The sequence below is a fragment of the Lutra lutra genome, chromosome 2 (genome assembly GCF_902655055.1).
Source record: "Lutra lutra chromosome 2, mLutLut1.2, whole genome shotgun sequence".
Classification (NCBI taxonomy): domain Eukaryota; kingdom Metazoa; phylum Chordata; class Mammalia; order Carnivora; family Mustelidae; genus Lutra; species Lutra lutra.
The window spans coordinates 73,389,132-73,402,545 of NC_062279.1; the positions used below are offsets into that span (position 1 = coordinate 73,389,132).

Genomic DNA, 13,414 nt, shown 5'->3' on the forward strand with positions numbered 1-13,414 from the left:
CAGGTCGGTATTCCTTTCAAGATTAAACGCTTAAGGAATACCTCTATAAAATGCAGATCCAAAACAGCTTGGAGAGTAAACTGATAAGAAGTAAAGAGTTGGAGTGATACAGCCAAATACCTCTGATTGGTCCTATTCATTAGCAATTTCTTTTTTTTTTATTTTCTTTTTAAATTTTTTTATTTATTTGACAGAGATCACAAGGAGGCAGAGAGGCAGGCAGAGAGAGAGAGAGGAGGAAGCAGGCTCCCCACAGAGCAGAGAGCCCGATGCGGGACCCATGATCCCAGAACCCTGGAATCCCAGGGTTCTGGGATCATGACCGGAGCCAAAGGCAGAGGCTTTAACCCACTGAGCCACCCAGGCGCCCCTCATTAGCAATTTCTAACACAAGAAAACAATAAGGCAAACTCCAAGGGACTATGCAGTTTTACAACTCTCTCCTTTCAGTATTAAAACCAAGACACATCCAGATTTCATTTTATAAACCCCTACACTCTTCCTAGATGATTCTCAAATAAGTCATACTATTCACACTTCCATGTCCATTTATCAGTCTTTCACCTTATTCCATTAATGTTCTTGGAGCTACTGGTAAACCTACTGCATTAGTGTAACTTTATTATTAGTAACTTTATTTATTAGTGTAAGTTTATTTGTCCTATACTTCTACCAATATCATTAATGTTCCTCATTGTAAAGAAATGGAGAATGTTAAATTCATAACCATATATAGGGCTCAAGTCTCAAAGCTAAGGACTTCACACACACACACACACACACACACACACACAATGGCTCAGAGGGAGAGAGAAGGAAACAAAGAGCAAAAGATGGAAAAAAGAGAGAAAGGGAGGGACCTGTTTGGTGGGCATTAAAATGTCCAAGATAGAAAAAACAAACCATTCTTAAAGATTTAGTGAACTAAAAGTTCAGATATTTTTATTTTTTTAAATACATATTTATATGTCTTAGCTCTCTCTTACTTCATCATGCAAGTAAATAAGCAACTTTCTTATACTGCTTTAAAAACACAAGCTAGGGCGCCTGGGTGGCTCAGTGGGTTAAGCCGCTACCTTCGGCTCAGGTCATGATCTCAGAGTCCTGGGATCGAGTCCCGCATCGGGCTCTCTGCTCAGCAGGGAGCCTGCTTCCTCCTGTCTCTCTGCCTGCCTCTCTGCCTCCTTGTGATCTCTCTCTGTCAAATAAATAAATAAAATCTTTAAAAAAAGAAAAAAAAATAAAATAAAAAAAATAAAAACACAAGCTATCTTTTACATTGATGATGGTACCTTCATAAATATGGTTTTACTGCATTAACAAACCAATGTATATATTATATATTATACTGTTTCAAGTAAGAAAAACAGTCTGTTTATGTATTTATATAAATAAAGCCTCAAGTGAAAACTTATATGTATTTTCTCATTAGTAACTTAAATATTTAAGAGTTATAGACTGAAAATTACAATTTCATAAGTTTGATTACTTTTCTGTTTCCTACTGACTGATCGTCTTATAATTCAGTGTTAGAAATGCATGTCCAGTGTGTTTTTAAATGAGATATAAATATATAGATCTATCTATCTATCTATCTATATACACATACACACACACACGTATTGAGAGAGACAGACAAAATGGCTTTCTATGTGAAGTATTTACTTAGTTGCTATTAATCACACAATCCTCCCCCAAATCTTCTTTCAAAGTTAAAAAGTATAATATATTCAGTACTGCCAGAAATTAGCCAAGAATCACTCAATTCTTTTGTCATAGCGGTGCCAATTATTTATAAATACATCTTTCCTGTGGAAAAATGTATTTAAAAAAAATAAATACTACACATACGTGGGTAATTTACATACATATGTGAACAAAAATTTGGGGGAAAACTGTGCTAACCAAAATAAAACATATTTTTTGACATATGTTATTTCAAGGAATTTTGACTATGTAGGAGGTGCACAGAGTATGCACCATTTCCAATTTGAGAGCAGACTCTTTTTTTCTTTTTTGGACCAGTAAGTCACTGGTGTTCCCTTGGAACAGTCTTACTAAGAACTTCCTTTAATCTCTTTTTCATAACGTTAGCCAGTAGCAAAACATATGGTAACTCACTAGCAACACTGTTAGAACTCCTTTTTTGCACCAACGTTATACATTCCAACTAATAAAATTTTAATTTATATATCATTAATGGTGGTACTTGCAAGAAAAAGATCATTTCAGTCCTCAATTCTGAAGTTGAAATAAAGGATATTCTTTTTATTTTGGCAAGGAAACTCAACATTTGACTATGAAATCCTGCAACTATTTAATAACAACTATCAGACAATCATGCTTTTTGCTCGTTTACTTGTTAAAAGAAAAAAATGCTAACTCTGTTTAAAAAAAATACTATCCCTGCTTAAATTTGATTTCTAGCAATTTGTTTTTAATTATATCAATGAGTGTCCAGAGTTCTCTCATTTCATTTTATGATTGCTGACTTTGAACCGAATACGTCACTTGCCAGCATGGAGAGACACAAGTAAACAGTTCAGTGAATTGTGGCTTATTCATCTGGAAGAACACAATCAGGCACAATTATGGTTCTGTTTTTGTATGGTGCAATACCTGGACATCTATACAGCTTTCTTGCCTGTGCAATATCTCCTTTGCTTAAACGGGTTCGCTGACCAATTGCAGGACGTATGCCATTATCATCACGAGAGGGGAGAATAGTATCCAGAAACATCCCCCTGAAAAAAATCAGAAGCAAGCCACACATAAGTCACCAAATTAAGTCACATACATTCCTTACAAGTATAAGATTATTTTTTTTTCAGACTCACATCAGTTAAAGGGAAACTACATCAGTCTTGAACTTCAAATAGTGTGCCAGACTTACAAAACATGTTTATCAAAGTAGAAAAAAAATAATTGGGGTTAAATTCTATATCTAGCATAAAGTCAATGATGAAATTCACTTTTACTTAGAAATCATTTTAAAAATCTAGAATTCTCTATAGTCTCCTATCAAGTACACCATGGCTTTTGTTTTAGGCTCTTAAACAAATCTAATAGCCCCTTGGATTACTAAATTGTAAAATAATTTTCCTCATAGAAGCCTATATTTTAAGGGCAACCTACAATACACATTTTTGAGGTTACCAAAATTATAAAAGTCAAACAAAATGTATGTTATTTTTTTAGTTTAATTGTTAATTTAACCTATATATTCTTAGAAGTTCAAGTATTACAGTATGTTAAAAGAACAGGAAAAAAAGAGTATAAATTTTAGAAAGAACAGTTTTAAAGCAAAACAGTTTTTTTGGTATATACACACACACACACACACAGAGAATAAAATTTTCACAGTAAAATTAAGAAGAAGAAAAAAAACTATCAATGGCAAAGTCCTGATAATGTTAAGCTGGAGAAACCAAGTTGTGAGATAACTAAGGTTGTGATCATCTTTCTTAATCTTCAAAACTAAAAATTTTGAATGTAATGCATTAAAGATACAGTCTTAATTTTTCAATGAATATCAACATTTGTAACTCTAAATGAAGAACTGAGCTTAAAAGTTAAAAGGACTGGGAAACTATTCCAGTGGGAAGAAAGATAAGGATTTCAAAAAAAAAAAAAAAAAAAAGAAGAAGAAGAAGAAGAAGAAGCTTTCTATAAAAGTATTTGAAATTAAGAAATAAAATTTTAAAAAATCTTTTAAACTAGGATGAAAGGCATGACACTCTTTCCCAAAATTTTAATGAATAAATTGTATTTAGACTACAAGTTAAAAAAACATTTCCTGGGTGCCTGGGTGGCTCAGTGGGTTAAACCTCTGCCTTCAGCTCAGTTCATGGTTTCAGGTTCCTGGGATCAAGCCTAGAATCAGACTCTCTGCACAGCAGGGAGCCTGCTTCCCGCTCTTCCTCTGCCTGCCTCTCTGCCTACTTGTGATCTCTCTCTTTCTGTGTCAAATAAATAAATAAAATCTTAAAAAAAAAAAAAGAGAGAGAGAGAGAGAACATTTCCTTCCATTAGGAAATACTTTCTAAACACTGTTATAGGTCTGGATTTATAGCCAGTAATAAAAGATACACTATGATTCTCACATTTTAATGTAGGGCAAGAGACATTAAACAAAAGATTGAGTACCGAGATAGTAACAGGTACTATGGAGAAAAAGAAGTGAAGATGGACATTGATTATCCATTGATGGAGTAGCTTTTAAATAGAGTGATCAAAGAAAAACTCACTTGGAAACTGACATTTTGGCCAAATATGAAGGAAGTGAAGGTGAGGGCACTATGAGTAAATAGTAGAGAATTCCAGAAAGGAAGAATAGGAAATCCAACTGCTCAGAGATGGGAGGATCCTTAAAGTGTTTGAGTGTCACACAGAGAATGTGACTTTTAGCCTAAGGAAAACTGTTACCATCTGGAAGGTGGTAAACAGAGGAGTGACATGATCTATGAGTGCTTTATGACTAACCTCTCTGGCTCCTAGGTAAGGGTAGTGATCTTTAGATAAAACCTGGATAACACAAATATAGAATGGAATTCTTTACAAATCTAAGTATCTACAGAACTCCACATGCATATTGCTTGAGATAAAGGGAGGGAGGGGGAACTAAAAACTTATGGGAGTAGACCAGCAAAAGTGAGAGGTTGCCCATACTTAATAAGATGCAACTCCAACTAGGTCAATGCGATGGAAGGAGAAGTTGAGCTATAAAATAGGGCAATACTGAGAAAAGCCACTTTCAAGTCTGCTTCATAAATGAACAGATATATTAATTAGGTAAACCCAAATTAATGAAGGGTTACTGTGGAGGCCGAGAAAAATTAAGGCCATCCCACCTCAGGTTTAGCTTTAGCATAAGTACAGCCATCTTAGCTCCAGCAGCCATCTCAGACCCCTGTGCCCAAGGGCTGACCTTTCAATAGGTCGCAGGGAGGGAGCTGCTCTGCTACGAATGAAACCCCGACCCAGAAGCAGGTCGTCTACAAATGGTTTAGCACCAGGTTCCCCACAACCGTGCATTGCATGACTGGCGAGGTGACGGCCCCCTTTCTGGCCATGCCCTGTTTCCCGGGATGAGGGGCTCTCCATACCAGACCCGGTCCCAACGCGTGGCCAGGTCCGCCACGCCATGTGGGGTGCAGGCAGTGGTCTGCCGGCAGGACGGCAGGGGACCGGCTATCCGAGGCCAACTGAGGCGCTGCAGCGGGGCCATACCGTTCTGCCAGGGCGGGATTCTGACTTAGAAGTGTTCAGTCATAATCCTTGGGGGACCACGAACCCCCTGGTGACCGCTTAAGGGGACTCTAACCCCCTGAAACGGTGGGGGACTCAAACCCCCTGGGGGTGCAAGGGACGTCTCCCAAGCCCCCCAGTGGACTGGCCGCCACCCGTCCGCTTGAGCCAATGGTCGACCCAGTGGACCCAGACACAAGTTGGAATTCCTACCGGTTAAAATGCAGAGTGGAGCTCCCAAAGTATGCACGCAAATAGATAAAAATGAGTGCACTCACCAGCCGGCGCAAGACCCTTCGGGTTGGGGTCCTCCAAATGTTATACCCGAGTTTTCGCGTCTGAGAGCCCCAAGGAACCCACACCGATGCAATCACACGAGGGTTTATTCGACAAGTTTAAGCTTGGGCTAAAGTATACCTGACACAGTGGAGTAGGGGCTTGGACCCTGAGCTTAGTTAAGGCAGGGGTATTTCTGGGTTCCTGTTACTAAAGCAGGGTGGGGGTTTCTGGAACCAAAGCAGGGTGGGGCTTCCTGTTACTAAAGCAGGGTGGGGGTCTCTGGAACTAAAGCAGGATGGGGGTCTCTGGAACTAAAGCAGGGTGGGGGTTCTTGTTACTAAAGTAAAGTAGGGGAAAGTTCAGCCCTTGGGCACAGGGGTCTGAGATGGCTGCCGGAACTAAGATGGCTGTACTTATGCTAAGGCTAAACCTGAGGTGGGATGGCCTTAATTTTTCTCAGCCTCCACAGTTACCATTTCTGCAGTACTTCAGTACCAACAAATATTCATTATTTTCTAATTCTAAAAACAGAATAGTAATCTTTAAAAGGTTCATTTTTTTCCAGTTTTCAAAACAATTCAATTTTAAAAGGTCAAGGACATCTTGACAGATATATTCAAACTCAGACAATAGAATGATGAATTTTGACTCCTCTCTACTGAGGTAACTTCTCTTCCATTCAGAAGGGGTCAATCACCCTTTATTTTGTTCTTCCTTTGTGGTCAGGAAGTTAACAATTCTCTCCCTCCACATCCAGGCCATTAAGCAATACAGACTCTTCCTGAATATCCTCAGTGAGGCACTATCAATAGTCCAGTGACAGATTACAAAGGGCTTCACTTACTAATCTTCATTTATTCTACCCACATTAGAAGAGTGAATTATCTAGGTTTCTTTAAGAAACTTTGTAAAACTTTGCAATTCTTTCATTAAAGAAAAATGGGCAATCCCAGTTAGCAAGCCTCTAGTCACAAATTACCCACGCATACAAAGGCCACATATATCTAGCCCTGTTCTTCCTAAAAGTAAGTACCTAAATCTGCTGATGGACTAAATCCATGAAGACAGCTAAAACTTTTTATAGACTCCCTGGGTTCAGAATAGAAGAATAAAATTGCAAATACTTGCATTAACAATGAAGAACAAAAAACACATGTTCATCTAATTAATATAGGAAAAGCATTTGACAAAATTTGAGCACCTTTCATGATGAAAACCTTTTAACAAACTAGGAATAGAAGGAAACTGTCTCCACATAATAAAGACCATAAGTAAAAAGCCAACAGCAAACATCATACTCAGTGCTGAAAAACTGAACGTTTTTCATAAGATCAAGAACAAGACAGAAATCCTTGCTCTCACTGTTTCTACTCAACATAGTATTGAAAGTTGTAGCCAGAACAATTAGGCAAGAAAAAGAAGTGAAAGACATCTAAATAGGAAAGAAAGAATTAAAATCATCTCTCTTTGCAGATCACGTAATCTTATATATAGAAAACCTTAAAGAAATCACACAAAAAATGTGAGAACTAATAAACAGACTTAACCAAGTTGTAGAATTCAAAATCAACACACAAGGGGTGCCTGGGTGGCTCAGTCAGTTAAGCATCTGCCTTCAGCTCAAGTAATGATCCCAGTGTCCTGGGACCGAGCCCAATGTGTGGCTTACTGCTCAGTGGGAACCTGCTTCTCCCTCTCCTCCCTGCTTATGCTCTCTCTCGCTATTTCTGTCACTATCTGTCTCTCTCTCTCAAATAAGTAAATAAAAATAAAATCTTTAAAAAAAAATCAACACACAATAGCAATGAATATTCTGAAAAGGAAATTAAGAAAAACAATTCTATTTACAATAGCATTAAAAAGAATAAAGTACTTGGGAATAAACCCAATCAAAAAGGTGAAAGATTTGTACACTAAAAGCTACAAAACATTGCTGAAGTTAAAGAAGACACAAATAAATGGAAAGATATTCTGTTGCTTATGGATTAGACAACTTAGTTTGTTAAGATGTCCACACTACTCAAAATAATCTACAGGTCCAGCACAATCTCTCTCAAAATCCCAATGGCATTTATCACAGAAATTTAAAAAGTCCTAAAATTCACAGGGAATCTCACAGAACTTCAAACAGACAAAAATTTTTGAAAAAGAGCAAAGTTAAAGGACTCACACATCCTGATTTCAAAAGACATTACTAAACTAATCAAAACAGTGTGATACTGGTATAAAGACAGACCTACAGATCGATGTAATAGAAAAGGAATTTCAGAAGTAAACCCTAGTGAATATCGTAAATCATTCTCAACAAGGGTGCCAAAACTACTCAGTGGGAAAAAAACAATCTTTTCACCAAATGAGGTTGGAAAACTATATAGCCATGTGCAAAAGAATGAAGTTAGACAATTATTTTAGCTATATACAAAAATTAACTCAGAACATTTTAAGATCTAAACACAAACCCCCAAATTATAAAACTCTTACATAAAAACAGAGGAAAAGCTTCATGACATTGGATCTGGCAATGATTTCTTGGATTTGACACCAAAGCACAATTAACAAAAGCAAAAATAGGTGAGTGGAACTGTATCAAATTAAAAAGCTACTATGCAGCAAAGACAAAAAAAATTGCTAAGTATGTATGTAAGAAGGAGACAGAATATAGACAGAAATACTACAACTCAACAACAAAAAATTAAATAATATGACTTTAAAGTGGGCAAAAGATTTGAATAGACATTTCTCCAAAGATGATACACAAATGACCAGAAAGCACATGAAAAGATGTTCAACATCATTAATCATCAGAGAATGCAAATCAAAACCACAATAAAACATCATGCCATACCCATTAGGATGGCTACTATTTGAAAAAAAAAAATAAAAGGAAAAGGAAAAAAAAGAAACAGAAAATAATACATGTTAGTAAGGATACTAACATGTGCACTGCTGTGGGATTGTGAAATGGTACAGTAACTACAGAAAGCATCATAGAGTTTCTTCAAGAACTTAAAAATAGAACCATCATATGGCACATACCACTTCTGGGTATATATGCAAAATAACTGAAAACAGGGTCTGGGAAAGAGATTTGCATACCCATATTCATAGCAGCACTATACACAATAACCAACAAATGGAAGCAACTCAAATTCCATGAATGGATGAGTGGATAAACAAAATATGGTCTATACGTACAAGGGAATATTATGCAGCCTTAAAACAGAAGAAAATCCTGTCACATGCTGCAACATGCTTAACCTTGATGACACTGTGCTAAGTGAAACAAGCCAGGCACAAAAAGACAAATATTGTATGATTCTATTTAAAGAGGTATCTAAAGTATCTAAATCTAAATTCACAAGACACAAAGTGGAATAGTAGTTAACAGGGCTGCCAAGAGGGGAAAATGGGGCACTGTTGTTTCACAGGCGGGGGCATAGGGTTTCAGCTTTGCAAGATGAAAAAAATTGTAAATATCTGTTTCACAATGATGTGAATATACTTAACATTACTAAACTGTACACTTAGAAATAGTTAAGATTATAAATTTTATGCTTTGTGTTTTTAACAATGCACACACACACACAAAACTTCAAATACCTTGGAGGTGCTGGCTAAGAACTGTGCCAAATATTTTGTCTCCTGGAATTCAGTTATTTAAATATACATAGAAGTTAATAAATACCCTCTTTAAAAATCAAAAGGATAAAATAATGTTGGTTCGGTCAACTCTTCTAACAGGTAGGTATAACTACTCTCACTCTAAGAATATAAGTTCATTAGGAAAACTGAATAGGATAATTTTGAAACAGTAAGACAAAATAATAGGTCAAGGCTGCTTGGCACACAGCACCATGGTGTGGGGCGTGGGGATGGTGCACTGCAGATAGCAAGGGCAGAATGATTTATGGAAAAGAAGGAAAAGAAACAATTTAAACATGTTAAAGAAATGCAGAATTAGAGGAAATATATATTTTACATTTTGGCATAGGTTCATCATTTATCAAAGATAGAAAGAATGAATGATTTCCTCTACTTTCCACTACTTCCTGTGTTCCAAAGAATCAAAAGTCACTTAGTTATAAATAATCCAGTAGTATATGAGAGGTGCCTTGGCTGAACTGGGACCCAAATCCCATTTGTTATGTTTCCACAGAAAAGTCAATTCCAAGCATTGACCTAAAAATAAAATGTTATAGCTCTTTGAAATTAATTTCAGGCCAAATTTATGCATGTATTTCTACCAAAACTTAAATTCAATTTCAGAAACCATAAGTGTTTGGGTGGTTATTATATTTAAACAAGCACATATGTGTGTGTATATACATACATACACACACATATCACTTCAGTAGAAAATAATTATTAAATATTGTTAATAATTATATTAAAATACAATTAACATTCAATCTTTCAAATAATACAGTTTTTTTCTTTTTAAAAAAGCATAACTGAAAAATGTATCCAGATATTAAGAGTTCATTGACACACTTTTCTTACTTTTTATCAGGAATTTTTTTAGGGGGCTTGTTCAGTCAGTAGAGCACATGACTCTTCATCTCAGGTTTGTAGGTTCAAACCCCACTGTGGGTATGGAGATTACTTAAAAAAAAAATAATAATTTTTTTTAAAGTTAAAAAAAAAGAGGGGGGGGGCATTAATTTGAAATTCTTATCTTCTTTCCAATCCTGCCTTTAGAAACAGATGTTTGATGAATTGTGAAATGGCCATAAGTGGCCAAAAAGAATAAATCAGAAAGGACAAGAGTGTAAACTAGGCGTAAAAACGGGAAGGGGATGACTTCAATGGTTTGACAGATCCAAATTTCTTACCTGGGAACTATTTGCTTGATGACATCCTATTTAAAACAAAGTAACTGAAATCCAAATTTATTTCATTCTTTAAAAATAGCATTCAATATTTAATGAAATGACTTTAAGTTTAATAAGTTGTGAAATTCTAAATTATATAAAGTAAAATTATCTTCATAATATGTTCTTTGGGAATTAAAATAGCATAACTCACACTTGAGCAACAGAAAACACAGAGTAGAAAACACAAGTCACATAGACAGTAGACACTCCAACTCAACGACCACGTACCCTATTTGACTTGTGAATGCCTAATTTTCATTAAATATTGCTAAGCCAATTTAATATGCTGAGTGGTTTAATAATCATTTTAGTTGGACTTTTTAAAGTGATTTAGGAATGTAAAATAGTTTATATAATTCATACCATTTTAATTTTTACTCTAAATCTATGTATCTGATAGGAAATGTGAAAATATGTTTTTAAAATTTCAAATGCTAGTGTTGGCTATAAATACCAATCAAGTATTTCTGTACTTAATGGCAACAGCATTTGAAAACTGTTCTAGTTCTAATGTTAAACACAGCCTTGTGAGGAGCCACACAGAGGAAAGGAATTAAAAGTCAAAAGGTATAACCTGAGACTCCAACCTTGAGAAGGTGTTCCTGGCATAGTGCATAATACTGTCAAAGTCGTATCTTTCTCCAAGTGAGTTCACTTCTCCAGGCTCCATCTTCAGAAAATTGTACTCTTGACCTAAGAATCAATGATAAACATTTCAGAAGCCTTCTAACATACAGAGAAAAGAAGAGAAGAACCCCTCCTAGGCATGCATCTGCTCTTGACTAAAGGCAAGGCTCCAGCCACATATGAACAACCTGCTACATGCAAAAGTATGCATCCAGGGCTACTGTCTTCACTTCTTATCACATTGAACAAGGAATACTGAATCTGATCAGATAGTTAATTTTCAAAAAAAAAAAAAAAAAAAAAAAGCTGGATTACCAAAAGCATACTTCAGGTTGTTTTCCATGTACTTCCATTTTACATTCTTATAATATTTGTTTCTCTAAACTCTCACTGCTTTTTTCAGTACTGCGGGAATGATCATGAAAAAATTACATCTTTATCTAATCAGTCCCCACCTTTCTCTTATAACTACATTTGTCAAGATCAACACAAATCATCTTTCTATTTGCTTTAGAATCTTTCTGTGAAACACTAAGAAAAATACGGAAGGAATATTTGTACGTACACACAACACCACAGGCTTTAGCTCTGTGACTTTGTCACCAAAGGTAAGACACCAGCAGCAGAGTTCACTCAGAATGGAAACATGATTCCCTCTGATGAATCTGATCTAAACTCTACTTGGAGGGATTTCTGATCAAGAAGAATGTGCTTCAGAACTTAACAATTTATGTATTTTTGTTTTACTTTTCACAACTGTCATTTTAACTTCTGGACATTTTCATTTTAATGGCTTTCTCAACTGGCTGTTTATAACTGTGTTGCTATACTGCTTCTTGAAATCTGAAAATAACAGGCTTCTCTATGTAGATCTACAGCAGTGGTTCCAGAAACAGAGAATTCTCTCAGAATTCAGGCCTCAGTAACTCCATTTTCACAATCTCAGTAGCAGCTTTTATGGCTCATTTATATAACTTCAAAAGTTTTGAAAGATCCAAATGTAAAGGTGAGTTCTCAGAATTCCGAATTCAGGGTTGCAACTCTGAATGGAACTATTACAACACTCATCTAACTAGGTTTTTATTCCAACTGCCATATGACTATGGAACATATAAATATTATATTAATGAAAAAAGTTATAAAAGATTATAAAGAAATTGAGTGATACCAGGGCATAATATCTCCGTGAGAAGGAAATCCAGTCTACTCACTTGAGCATGAAGGATTAAAGAATCATCCTGAAGTTACAGAACCCAAGTCCCAGGCTAAAGTGTTCTGGTCTATCTTTCAATGACTTAATACATTAATGAACTAACCAGACTAAATATGGCATAGTATGTGCTTGCCAAATCTTTGATGTATCTATGTGCATTATAACCATTTTCAGGAAAAACGCTACATTCTTGCTGACCTCTCCTAGAAGCAACTGTTACATCTTTCTTCTTCACAAGGAAGAATAAGTATATTTTAACATATCCAGTTGTAAAGTGAGATTTTCACAAAGCTGTGGAGCTGATTTTATAGACATTAACCTGTAACTCACTTCTGTAACTTCAAGCACAATATGGGAAGATACTCTCTAGTTAAAGCAAAATGCTATATAAAAATTTCTGAAAGTGGAACATTAAACAATTTCAGTCATAGATTTTGATGCTCAACCTGTAGGTGACTCAGTATTTGGTGATAAATAAAAACAATATGCCATACATGGTCTAAATAAAGAAAACTGAACTTATCTCATGAAAAAAAGGGAAAAGGATCAGAGCACTAGGAGAACTTACCCTAAACAATTAAAAAAGAAAAAAGATGATAAGCCTTGTCCTTGAAAGAGTATTCTAAAATGGATTAAAGATTCCAATCTTTACACCGATTTTGTTCCTACTGTAGTTACTAATTTTGCATATAAATGAGAGGCTAAAGTCTACACTTATTAGACATTGCCCTTGAATAACAGTTGATCTTAAGTATCTGAGCCAGAGCAAGTCATAAATTTGTTGAAGATTAATCTCCAACATGACATGACCTCTTTCATACTAGAATTGCCCTGTGACGGTAGTTCCAAATACTTAGGAAATCTCACACAATAATTTTTTCTTTTCTATTGGCCTGAATGTTGAATCACCCAAGGTATGAATAGCCATAATTGCTAAGAGCCATGTTAAGTATTAGATATTTATATGCTACTTATATATTTCTTGCTTCAATACATACTTATGTTAAAATGGAGTTCTATTATTAAGAGTAAGAATCATTCTTGAAAGTTACTTCCTTTATAAGATGTTTTCTCCATGTAATAAAAGGAACCTAATAACTATGGTTAACAGCAAACTTCTTCTCATTTAATGGGTAGTTGAAATCATTTTCAGAAATATTATTTTCTCTTTATT

At 35.5% G+C, this 13,414-nt stretch overlaps 1 protein-coding gene across 6 annotated transcripts in view; it reads right to left on the reverse strand.

Moving 5' to 3' along the window:
• TLL1 (tolloid like 1) overlaps positions 1–13,414 on the reverse strand; it is a 236,586-nt gene that overhangs the window by 102,826 nt on the left and 120,346 nt on the right. For all 6 annotated transcript variants that reach the window (XM_047717735.1, XM_047717730.1, XM_047717731.1 and 3 more), the window contains 2 exons: positions 10,988–11,093; positions 2,620–2,744 (listed from right to left, as the gene is read on the reverse strand). In XM_047717735.1, coding sequence (XP_047573691.1) covers positions 2,620–2,744; positions 10,988–11,093 — 231 coding nt within the window. The remainder of the gene's footprint in view (positions 1–2,619; positions 2,745–10,987; positions 11,094–13,414) is intronic.